The sequence below is a fragment of the Epargyreus clarus genome, unplaced genomic scaffold, assembly GCF_041222505.1.
Source record: "Epargyreus clarus isolate Ecla_fem2 unplaced genomic scaffold, WU_Ecla_fem_2.2 ptg000023l, whole genome shotgun sequence".
Classification (NCBI taxonomy): Eukaryota; Metazoa; Arthropoda; class Insecta; order Lepidoptera; family Hesperiidae; genus Epargyreus; species Epargyreus clarus.
In genome coordinates, this window is record NW_027332230.1 from 14,739,924 (window position 1) to 14,753,960 (window position 14,037).

At 33.5% G+C, this 14,037-nt stretch overlaps 1 protein-coding gene across 1 annotated transcript in view; it reads right to left on the reverse strand.

Moving 5' to 3' along the window:
• The window catches only part of jing (AE binding protein 2 jing), a 193,798-nt gene extending 181,523 nt beyond the window's left edge, over positions 1 to 12,275 (reverse strand). The window contains exon 1 of the mRNA XM_073085748.1: positions 11,448 to 12,275. Coding sequence (XP_072941849.1) covers positions 11,448 to 11,770 — 323 coding nt within the window. The 5' untranslated portion in view covers positions 11,771 to 12,275. The remainder of the gene's footprint in view (positions 1 to 11,447) is intronic.
• Between the last annotated feature and the right edge of the window lie 1,762 nt (positions 12,276 to 14,037).

Here is a 14,037-nt window from a genome sequence, read left to right on the forward strand (position 1 = left end):
TGGCGTAAAGTTCTTAATTTTTTGCACTGGGCCACTAAAATTTTAAATATTTATGGCTAATTTGAAATTTTATTTTAAAGTATAAGAAGCGAATGTTTAAGTTGATAGTAGATTTTTTGGTAGCAATATACATACTTATTGTTTCCAAAGTAACAGTGAAACTAGATGGCGCTGCTAAAACAGCCGTTGAATCACGCTGTTGAGAACCTTTCGTAGATACTATAAGAGGCCCTTTGTAAATTTATTAATATATATTCAGTGGAACATATAAGTGTGTTTTTTTTTATTCAAGTATGGTTAGTAACAACCCCTCAGCCCCCTCACCTCTCTCCGAATTCGAACAGTGTGGATATATATGTTTGTCTCTTTCTACGTTACGCCTCAACTTTTCGTGTTACACTTGATTTTACTCCTCATAAAATTTCCGTACCGGGCCTTATAACTCAAATCGTTTCTTAAGGAGTAAACTCCAAAAAACATTTATGTTTGATTTTACAAAAGCTTCATGTAACAGTTAGGTTATAATTTTTTAAATAGTAATTACGGTAATAAATCAATTACGGTGGCCGTGTAATCGAAAATATAATAAAATACAATCAAACATACATTTGTGTAATTGTATGCGATTTTACACATTAACAACTAGAGAAATCGGAAGCAACATCGGATAAGATACCACAGACACAAAAATCCACAATCATACATATCACCTAATTTTAAATTGAGGTTTAAAATTTCAATCTCAACAATCCCATTAACCGCAGCGGTTACATACCATACCGCGTCCGGGAACCCGTCCGCGGTCCCCGGCGCGCCCGGTTAGAGCTCCTAACTTTTTATTTTACGCTCACCCTCCGCTGTCCAGCTTGGCAGTCGAATACTGCCTACCCCGCTAACGTTGTGCCTGTTTTGTTCACTAAGCCATTATTTAGGTCCGCTCTACACTTCGCGCTTTAGATTAGGAGTCCTATGTTCTAAGAAAGGGTAAACAGAACATAATTTAAATTGTCAGAATGTAATATAAGCTTTTGATAGAGAATTCAACTACAGTGAAAGTATAATGGTTTGGTTAAATATTCTGATTACATTTCAACATATATCTAAGTTCATTTATTAAGTAAAGTAGACTGTATTATTTTTAAGCTCTACATTTATCAGAATTATTTATTGTCATTACTTAGGCTATTAGTCTAGTATTAGGTAGTATTAAAATTCTGCTCTTTCTAGTCTTTCTAATATTATTATTCGCTAATATTAATATTAGGATCAAAAATATAAATTGATATCGGATTATCCTCGAGAACCCCGTTAAACACATAAATAGAACCATTAGTATGTAATGTATGTATCTAATACCTATATACGCGATTTAACCAACTTTGATTCTCGTTAAAAGTTAAGGCAATGACGCTATTAAAAAGGAAGTACCAAACCATAGAGATCAATATCGGCTATGCTAATTGACGGTAAAGCTTATGGTAAACGGAGAGCTTTAGGCAGCTTCAAGAGGTTAATTATTGGAATTTGTGGTTCACGTGTATGGTTGTTAAAGTTTATGGTATGGAATTCGTGTTGAAATTTCGAACGTGAATGTGTTAGAATTAATTTTGAAGGTATCAGTAGATTATGTTAATCGTTTTTATGTGGTTATATTTTTGGTGGTCTATTATATTTTGTTCACAAGATTAGTTGCGTAGCCTATGTATAGTGAAAATTGTAACTAAAGTTTGTTTACATCTTACTTCCATATGAAGAATGAAGTATATACACCTACTTAGCATCTAATAGTATAAAATAACCAAATTTTTGGGCTAGACTAGTTTAATATTAGTAAAATCAGGCCTGTGGTAGAATCCTTTAATTTAATTAAAACTTTGGTATAGACTTAGTCCACGTTACGATAATAAAATCTTACCGAAATGTGAATATTCGAATAATCAAACAAGTAATTAATTTAAAAAATCAAAAACCCGACTGCACCAAAAAGGCTGAAGTAGAATTTCCAAAAGCAGTGAAATAGGCATATCATTATTTTTATCCAGAAAGCCAAATACAAAGTTTCATAGTTTGAAGCAGACATTCAAAAACAAAAGATGTTCAAACAATATTATCCTATTTTATCCTCGTAGTGTTCATTTACGCTATATAAAGAACCTATGTGTAAAATTCCAGCACGCTTAAGTTCAGCGGTTTCCCTTTGCGTTGATCTCTGGCACAGCAACTCTCTCATTTAGTCAGACAGTCATCGCGATGTGTATATACGAGTATATATGTACTAGCTGACCCGGCAAACGTTGTGTTGCCATATAAATAAAAAAAATGTTAAGGATGAACAACCCTTATCACTTAGGTGTAAAAAAAAGATAGTGGCCAATTCTCAGACCTACTGAATATGTATATAAAATTTGGTGAAAATCGGTGAAGCCGTTTCGGAGGAGTACGGTAACTAACACGAGAATTTTATATATAAGATATATTATATAATGTATATGTAATCTCCTCTTAATTTCCTTTATTTTGACACCCTACTCGATAGGTTTGGTTAACTTTTTTTAAAACGTGTTACTATTTTGCGAAAAAATTCACCATTTACGGCCTATAAAATATATAACTTCAGTAAATCAAAGTTTCGGTCATTATTTTACCTCGTTAGAGGTAGCATTTCATTATTTTTATCCAAAAAGCCTGATACAACATGTCATAGTGTTTGCTTCAAAATTGACGATTGTTCAAATGAACTTTTAACCCTTATTTTACCCTCTACGGGGTTGATTTTTCGGAGGGGGATAAATAAGTGCGTCCTCGTTCCTATCCAGAAAGCCAAATACAAATATTTATAGTAATTGCTTCAAAATTAAAGGATTTCAAAAAAACTGTTTTCCCCTATTTTACCCTCTTAAGGGTAGAATTTCCAAAAGGCCTTTCTTAGTACTTATTCAAGCTATATAGAGAACCTGTGTGCAAAATTTCAGAACTGAAAGGTCCTTGGTTTAGGCTGTACGTTGATTTCTGAAAAATGAAAAAGTCATTTAGTTAGTCAGTCAGTCAGTCACCTTACTGTTTTATATATATACAAATATGTTTTTATAATCTCCGTTTAATTTCCTTTCATTTGATACCCTACTCGATAGATTCGGTTAACTTTTTTTTTAAATGTGTTACTATTTCGCGCCAAAAATCCGCCATTTTGTTTTTTTTTTACTAACACCTATCTAAGGACACTCGGGTCGTTGAGACAAATATAATGACACTTTAACTGTTGAAATTCATCCAGCCGTTTGTTAGATCGGATCAAATAAAGAAAGACAAACATACAAGATACGCGCGAAAAACATAACCCTTCCTTGGCAGTCGGGTAAAAAGAAAATTAAATCATACACTAAAAATTATATGCCACTTGGGTACCGATAGGTAAGTACCTAAACTCATCTGACACTCGATCTTTCGACTCCTGCGATATTTAACCCCGCGACTTATTAATTTAAATGACTTCGATTTAAGATTGCGAAAATGCGTATATTTATCGCTTTTCAATTAATAATATTCCTTTGTTTTTACGATTATTGAACTCGAAAGGTCCAAATGTCCTGCCAGTCTTTTATTGTTGTCACTTAAGCATTAAATCATACCTCACCATAACCCCTTCCTTATATTAATTAGACCAATAATAACGTCAATACATTAAAAACAGAGTACGCATACAAAATACAATTAAAAGCTTCATAAAAATCGCTGAAACTCGAACGTGGTACATGTCAGTGTGATAATGAATGGTGCTGGGCAGATAAGGGCTGCCATAAGTGGATCAAGTGTGGCCTTATCGCAACTGGACCCATGGTATCGATATCGGTGCTTTCTACGAAATACTTGACGAGGATGTGTAATTATTGATTCAATTGATTTTTATTTTAAAAAATCCCCATAGAATACTTGCAGTTATGTTTAAGATTATCCATAATTTATTATAACAAATATTTTTATATTTAAGAAATCGTTTAAAAGGGTCAATGTTCTCCATTTTCTAATACATATTATAATATACCTATATTATAATATGTATTAGAAAATGGACATACAGTAGGTACATACAGTAAAAGTAAGTATCATAAAAATCTTAATGTTCTTAAAAAATATTTTTAGGACAAAATTAAATATTAAAATATTATTACGTATCTAATTCCTCACAAATATGTAGGTATCTTACATTAACACGTAACACGCATACCATGCACATACGTGCGTAGATAAACCCTATATCTAAAGTACGTACATACAAGATAGCAATAGTAAATTTTTAATATGTACATATATTTTTGAAGAATCTCTTGCTTTTTCCATTTATATTTATTAGAAAGATCTCGTTTAACCGATTGGTCTACCTATATAACACGAAAATATTTTTCTCAAATTTTCCTAAAACTTATAAACTTAATACATCCACCCGCCTATAGGTATAAAATAAATACTTATATATTCTTTGTAATTTTTCATAACAAACCTACTTAAATATTTGTTAGGAAAAAATACTATTTTATAAACAATAATTACGCCAATATACATACATTTTAATTTATATTACTTCGATGGATACCTTACACAATGCTTAATTATGATGATGATGTTAATAAGTCAGTCTGTCTGACGCCCACCGATAATTACTTATGAAAAAAGTTAAGCATCGTTTGTATTTAAATGTGGCGGAGTTAACTCATACGTGTGCCCCTTACTCTTGGTAGAGTTTGAAAGACGGAATAAAACGTACGCGCTCCACTGCCACCGAGCAGAGATAAGCGAGAAAATAGAACGAATCGCATGAGTTTATTTCTTGTTAAAGTTATCCTAATCACATATGAACATCGTTTAAAATTGACATCGTTTAACTGATATAATTAGATTTTGACCACATGTGTTAATATTAGTAGCAGTGGGAGGTACGGGTCACTAATTAATCCACTAATAAGGTTTCCGATAGTGTTTTTTGATTCCTATCGAATGAAAACAACATAGACAGACGGCTTTACGTTACGAAATCTAAATTCATAATTTACATGTTTGGGCCTGGGAGGTTTTTCAACTTGAACGCAAGCGGTGAGACGAGCGGTCGAGTGTACCTACGTGTAGGTATAATGTATGCAAATTAAACGGCTCGCAGTCGTCACGAAACCGAACCGACAGAGCAAGTGCATCTCGGTTTACTGACCTCTGATAATTTTTATGTCAACATCGGCAAGGGCGCTTCACACGCAACGATCTTGCATCACTGCACAAGTAAGAGCACTTTACACCCAACGATCGCATGACTGGATACATTGTTACTGTTTTAAGTTGACCAGGTGTATACTCTTTTATATTTTTCTTTGAATAAAATGGAACAAAAAATGTTATACTATTTTATATACTGTCTATATTGTCTTCATGAATAAATCAATCTCAAATATTTATCAGTTAACCGAGATCAATTATAGATGTATGATAGAGATGATAAATCTGTAAGCGACTTCAGAAAGGCGAAGTAAATAGACTCCAATTGTTAATAGAAAATTATTCTGCCCGCTATAAATTGCTGTACAAGTATGTGACACAGAGAACAGCTGACTTGATCAGAATGCTTTGGCTTGGATGAGCAACACATATGAAGCAGATCGTCATCTTAAAGTATAAACGTATTTATATAATCCATTTTTGTCTTAGGTCAGTCAGTCAATAATTGTGGAAAAAGTGTGGGGTGCTTTTCGGAAATTGATAAGTGGAGCACTCCACGCTTTTTTCACAATTATCCAATTTACTGTTCCTTAATTGATTCCTAGATTGAAAATTATTTTCTACTTTTTAGTTGATTTTATCATAAAAGCGTGTTTTTTTAGATTTTGAACTATATTTATTTTTCGTTAGAATTTATGTGTTAATAAGTAAAGCAGAATGTTGAGCTTTACAATTTTACAATTTTAACGACAAGATTATTTAAAATGAGATTCGGAGTATATTTAGTAGTATAGCAACTTTTGCAACTTCTTGCAGATTTATCGTTACATTGGATTAAAGGGAAAGCTATGTGTACGTCTGTGTGTAATGTAGATATGGATTGCAGTCATCACATATAAATTATAAATAGCGACAATATAATTATAAGACAGAAAAGTTTCTCAAAATTTAAATATAAATTAAGTGTATATCGACAGTAGCATTTTGACCTCTTAACAGTAAAGACGCAAAAAAAAAATAAGTAGGTACTTAATAAGTTTATTTCGAGTTACCATTTGTAACTGTCAGTGAATAACTTTGTTTTGAATTACCGTGTCGTAGCGCGTGATTATTTTATTAATTAAAATTTTAACAAACAATACAATTTAAATTTAGTTGCTTGGATTTTTGGGTTAACTTTCTTTATGCCTTTTAAATGTACGCTACTAATGTTTCAAATGTAGTAGGTATATAACACTTTCCATAATAATAGCCTCTAGGGCTTCTTGCATCATAGGTGACATGACTGACACGGACAAACAATGATTTTCATTTTTCAGAAAACTTATGTCAATACTCTATGACATATGTAGATATTACAAAAGCATTTACTTTTCACATACCTACTTCTTACTTACATAGTATGTTTACATACTTTTTATAACATGCCTATGTACAAGGTACAATGTAAAGGTGCTACCACAATCACACGATACGTCTATCGATTATTATCGATCGCAGGTCATTCCATTGTTCATTCAAAACATGACCATCGATCAATTATTTCATCAAGCGTTATCGCTTTAATTATTATGACACAGGCCACCCTAATGTGGAAACGCCCTACGCAAGATACAAACATAGGCACATACATTCTAGTATAATGACACCTGTGTCTATACTAAAAATTGCGAGCCATTTCTACTTCGTATCTTTTGTACGCTCATAAAGATATAGATAAACGGTTGTCAGCTCGTAACTTGGATTTGTGGGAAGCATTTACCGGCAGATGTTTCTTTACGACTATAAACCGTGCGGTCACATTAGTATTGATAGCATAAACATTTACAAACTTTTTACATTTTATTTACCATCGAAAATAATTGAATTTATTACGTTCTTAATATGCATGAGGATGTTAATCCGAAATATATTTATAGCTCCGGCACATATTGCTTAAATTATTTTATATTATGGAAATAATCGTATAAGTACTTGTGGTTACTTATTTTATCTGAGGTAATTAATCAATCAAGTGTGTACGGTGTCTTATATCTTTTGTAAACAAACTAGGCAGGTTTTATGGTGTCAAATATTCAATATTCATATACAAGTGTAATATCGTAAAATTGTAAATGAGCTGTCATAATAACAAATGTAGTTACAGTATATAGTTAGGTTTTTTTTTAGTGTATTTAAATTAATATTTTTCAGATTTGTGTTTAATAAAATGTTATCAAAAAAATCCGAAAGTAATAATAATTTATATCGTACTTCATTTAATAAAATAATATTTTTATAGGTAATATTGGTTAATTTTTAGGGGTGTGCGAATAATTCGAACTTACGAATTATTCGTTCCGAATCGAATATTAATATTCGATTCGAAACTCGAATCGAATAATTCGAAAATTCGAATTATTCGAAAGTTCCCGAATAATTCGAAAAATTTCGAATAATTCGAAAATTTTCGAGTAATTCGAAAATTTTCGAATAATTCGAAAATTTTCGAATAATCCGAAAATTTTTGAATAATTCGAATTTTTTCAGGGTTTCTTATTTTCAATTTTCGAATAAAAATTTAACAGTCAATAATCAATATACATTTTATTTAAACCATATAGTTACACAAATAGAACAATTAATATAGTTTTTTTTTTTTAATAATGAAATAATAAAAATTATATTATAGCAAATAAAGTATTATGAAAAATTGAAATTTGGGGATGATCCTATTCTTGTAATGTTAATAAATAACTTATAAAAAAATGGATGGTAAAAATATTGATTGCCTTTTTTTACGGCACTTCAAAAAATTACCTGAAATTCATGCTTCTAGACTAGAATACCCCCTTAATTCGCGTATTATTCGAAAACTTTCGAATTATTCGAGATTTTTACGAATTATTCGAAATTTTTCGAATTATTCGAAATTTTTCGAATTATTCGAAGAATTTCGAATAATTCGAAAATTCGAATTATTCGATTCGAATTTCGAATCGAATATTGATATTCGATTCGATTCGATTCGAACGATATTCGCACACCCCTATTAATTTTATTTTAAAATAGTGGTGTTCTAAGCCATTTATAACAAGTATGACAAATATTTCACAAAAAATATATACCAAGGATTTTGAGTAGCGGCGTCTATACAATATGACAAGAGATTGACTCGAATGTTGTATGTGGGTCAACCTGAGCCACTGATAACGATTGTGGGGTTACAAGTGTATAAAATATATTGACGTTAGATGATTAGATTCAGGAATACGAATTTAATTATATTTTTTAGAAATACAGTGTCTGATACTTTAAATCATATATTCAGTGACATGCAATATAACGTTAAAACGTTAGTGACTAATGCTAAGAAGGCACAAAGCATTGACTGTTTTTTTTTTTTTCTTAAAGTGAATTAGTTCACTACACTCTAAAGTTTTTGCACAAGCATTTTATTAAAAAAAATAGTTATGACTCCCCAAAATATCTTTCCATTTTGCATGAAAGTAATTGTAAAAACAATGACTGACTTGAATAACTTATAGGCTTTCATATTACTGTCCCTGTAGTTCCGGGACCAGAATAGGGCTACGGTATCCTCTGCCTGTCGTAAGAGGCGACTAAAAGGGGGCTTCCGGGGTTGCGGACGGCAAGAGTGGGAGCTCAAACCGCCCGGCCAGCGACCCCGGGAAGGACGGCGGTATGTGTGGTCGCATACCGTCGTGCACACCAGACGGTGTGGTGAGTATCAAGCTCACCTGGGCGGAGCCCGACGGGGCACAGCGCTAAGAGGACTCCGGTTGCGTTCCGTTGGAGATCCCGGAGTCCTCTACGCAGCGCCGAGGACGGCCACCGGGGGGGTTTTAGTGCGGTAAGAGTCCCTCATAACCCCGTGTCCGGGTACCTTTTGAAGGTTTCCCCCTCGTTAACAAAAAAAAAAAAAGGCTTTCATATTATAAGAAGGGTCAATGGCCATAGTGACTTTGATGTTTCTATCATAAAACCACAACTATTTAAAAATCAAGAAGTTGGCTATACTACAGGCATTCTCTATTAGCTATACATAGAAGACGCCATATGCAAGTTTATATACATGCTATCGGTATGAAGGTATTGCAAAATATTTGCAATTACCTTCATATTTAATGTTATTATAATGATCTCCATTTACTATCAGTATCATTATATGTACTAATAGTAATGTAACATAGAGAAATTTATACATACATAGTTATTATATCACATAATCCGGAGCACTACAAAATGAACTGATAACCTAATATCTATGTTGGGTTATCGGCTCATGTGACTCTAGTAAACAAATTTTACTATTAATTTGTACTAAAATAATTTTTGAATAGCAATAAGAGAATATTAGAAGTTCTAAAAGGTGTGTGAAGTCTACCAATCTATACTTGACCAACGAGGTGAACTATTCATTATGAAAGAAGATCCATACCCAATGAATTAAAAAAAAATTGATGATAACTGTGACAATTATAGAGCAAATATGTTGACAGTCGGGTCAAGGCAGGGAGGGGAGGGGAGTTAAGGTACTCAAGCCCTCCCTCCCTGTCAAACCATTTTGTATTTATGTATTTATTAAGGTCATCTTTCTAAATTGTTATGGACGACAATAATATATCAGAAGACTTTCTTCTTACTCTTTGTTAAATCCTATTGGGTCATGCCTGAGCCAAACAAAAACTGGATATGCCATTGGATATGCTAATGTTTTGAAATAATCGAAAGAAAGATATTTCTCATAAATAAATTTTACATCACATTATTTGTTCATTGTATACCATGTAGTCGAGATACTGCTGAAATTTGTAGGTTGCTAGGCTACCCAGCCTGAGATATCTGATAATTATATGTTTACAATGCTGATATCATCTTGGCGTAAAAGACAAAGAGATTATTTTTTTATCATATCAAACCATTTTACGTCATTTTAGTGATAATGTATAAATTGATATTAAAATCAAGTCAAGTTCAGTAACAGCGTTGCCTTGAATCTTGTAACATTGTTAGATAATCTGTACAATAAATATTTTATCTATGCTATATCGCCTTGCATATACATATACATAACTAGTTACATAATAGATATGATGTTAAATTATTGAAGAATTATGTTTAAAATTATGAATTATTTATAGTAATTGTTGGATTTTTTACCATCTAAGATAGATGTGAAACTTCTAATGAAACAATTGCTGTAAATATTTTAAATAGGTTCGAATGTAATGCTATGTCTCATTGACCTACCAACTAAAAGAATAAAGAATTTATTTTTGTGAAGCTACTCGATCGTATTTTAAACTAAGGTTTATCTATGGGCTGCTTTAACCATAATAGACTTTCCATTCAACACTTAGGTTATTGGACACGACCAAGGACATCGTTATACGACCGTATATTTAGGCTTCATTTAAGATAATATTTACAAGATTTCGTCGTATTTGTATTACGCCAGTCCCACGGCCATTGTCATGGTCGTACTGATTAACGAGTGACCGATAATGGATTATAAAAACATTAATAATATTGAAAATATGAGAGTAGAGTTTATACCAGTTTCTTAATATTATCATTATCCAAGACTACCCGCGTATGTGATTGTTACGGTTATCCAGATATTACGTTAGGAATGTCGTTAGTTACATTTTTAGTACATACTTTTATATAACATTGTTTTAGCCTAGAATGATCCTAAATCATAAATTATGTACCGTATAAGTATATATTCCAAGTTGGATAACACATTTTTGCGATGGTAGTGCGAATTGTAAGAATTAATATTACACCGCGTTGATAGAATACAAAACAGTTTTATAAGTTATTCAAAACTTTTGGAGTTGCTGTATTGTAATCACGATCTATTTGAATGGTAAGTCGATATACATAAAAAAACACGTTATAGTATCACTAATTACTTGTGAATATTAATATAATATCACTTTCAAGCCACGTTTTATAGACATAAGCCTGTCGCGAAGTTAAACGCTAAAATAATTACAAGGCTACGGACGCAATTCGAAGCGATTAGAGCCTCGCATCGCATCGCGGCCCAGCGACCATTCAGAGGGCATTCAACCGAGCATAGGCCTAGCGACACAAGTTACGTACTCGCGATGGCCATGACATCGAAATCAACACAACTACGGTCACTGGAGCATTGACTCTTCAAATTTCGACACCGCCAAAACATTAGACATTCGCACGCCGGCGGCCAGCCTCTAATATATTTCGCGACTGACCTGTCAGAAGACTCGGAGCTGTCGTATCTGTCGAAACATCGCTTCTTCCTATCGTCTCCGTCGTCAGAGTTCGTGCCCGGTGATTTTCGGGAATCCGTAGTAGCGACCGCCGCGGAACGATCGGCGGCCACGCCGTTCGATTCACTTTTCTCACACGATTCACTGGTTTCCAGTTCCTTGTAGAAAGATAACATCACTGTGTCACCGTTAAAAGTTTGTCCACTGCACTTTTTTGTGTCACCATGTGACGGGTCGGACGCGGAAAAAGTTAAATCGTTCATTTGTGTCGGACCGGCGCGGTCCTCGGCCGACCCATCCGCCATCTTTGAGCGCACGAGTGTTTTGTCGCAAGTTTCGGCGCGGCGCCACTGGCAGCGTGGGCGCTAGCGTCGCTGCCGGCGCGCGGGGCGAAGGCTACGTGACGTCACGGCGGCTGCGCGGCCGCGGAGGCAGAGCGTGGTGACGTAAGGGCTCCGCCCCGTGCATGTGCAGCACCGCTGTCATTGGCCGCGCGTTACGCAACACGCAGGCCTATTCAAATAGCCGCGGAAGGGAGCGTAGGACTGTGCCGATAGGGACGGGCCCATCCCAGCCCTAATCGTAACAAATAATGCGCCGTAATGACCAGGCACACACGCACAGGGCAGACCCGGCGACCGAACAAGTGCAGCCAAATTAACGACACGTTACACCCTCTTTAACTTATCTTTCTTCCTTTTTGGGATTTAATAAAAGAGATATTATAAGCTACACGTGTACAAGTACTTATATTTATATATCCACCCAGCTACTAGCCCAATCACATTTTTACCTAAATCGAGCGATAAGTGTACCACAATGTAGGTACGTAATGGTTCGATAGAAATAGTTATACAGTTTTGCATTTTTTTCTATCTATGATTTAAACAGGTCGGAGGCAAAAAGTAGATGACCTATTAATATCAACATAATTATAATGTAAACAATTGAAACTAAGTAAAAGTTAGACACCCTTTATAAACTTATAATCTTTTCCAAACTATTGTTTTTACTTATCCGGTAAAAACAAGGTTAAGTATATTTTAGTTTAGTTTTTATGATTTATTTATGACAATGTGGATATAGATGACCATTGGGAATCAATATGAAGTGTAAATTTCGAAATGTTGGGAGACAAACTGTAAATATATTTTTAATATGTTGTTTATATAGGTAGTAGGTACAAATTGACTCGTAACACAGGAAGCAATTGTAGGGCGTAGCTGGAACCCTCCTGTACCCCCGTCTGTCTCGCTTTCTCCTGTGCAATTACAATGAGTCAGTATCTTCATGCATTACAGAATGGCATATATATGTCTCTTTCTGACGCCGAAATTGTAATAAAATTACGGAGCTTAGCGTTACCAACCAAGGTAGTAGGTATAATAGGTAAGTAAATAAATGTACCTACCATTTTCATATAATTTTTAATATAAACTGAACATTTTTTCGTTCCTGCTTTGTTTTATTCATTTTTCTATATGTTATTATATAAATTTACAAACAATAAAAAGATCGTAAATTTATTCTACAATACTTATCAAGTTAGATAAGATTTGTTGGAGCTTTTAAAAACAAAGAATTTTATAAACCGAATAATTTTATTCACACCATTAAATATCATTGATTGACACTAACAACGATCCAATGATCGTTTAAAAAAATCTTATAAGGTTACTTGTATTTACTGTTAAGATAATCGATATGATACCTAAAATAATCGATTCTGTTAAGACACAACTTCTAGTGGAAAAATGTGGAATTTCAAACGTTTTATATAATAGAGTAAAGGCGGGGCAATCTCTTTCGTTGTACTTCGTATGCATTCATAAATACGTACACGATACGTACATTTAACCAGCACATCATTAATTTTAACGTGTGCTGCCCTCTTACAGAAAGTAAGAAAGTAACATCACAACTAACAAGACGAAAAGTTCCATATCGAGGAACAGATGGCGCTCATTCTTACAATAGTATTCAGTAATTATTGCTTTATACTGACATCTAGCATAGGTCTGTGCATCTAGCAGTAAGTACGTAAAACGAACAAAAGGTAACGTCAACTTTTACGTGCGTTTCTACATTCGTGCGTCTACTCTAAAAATATAACAATATTTCTCAACAGATGGTATTTTTTGGTAGTATTACACAGAAGTGGGTCTGGAATGGCTAATAAAATTCCGGGATTCCATTATAATACATTTTATGCCCTTATTTTAAATATAACAACACAAAGTATTGTTTAATTATAATACAAACACATTCGGGCAGTGTAACACCCCAATACAAGACTTGTATCAATTTGCTTTTTATTTCGTAATTACCTACCTTCTTTATATAGGGAATGTCGGAACCGGTACTAAACAGATATTATAATATTTATAATATATGTGAAATTAATATTTGTTAATATTTATTCATATAATATATTTAAGTATCAATGTATTATTATTTTAATTATTAGAATCTCATATTTATTTATTATATTATTGTAACTTGTAACTTGTAACGTAGTGTTGTATTTAACAGTAGACATAGGCGCGGCGCAATTTTGCGTACACGTAACGCA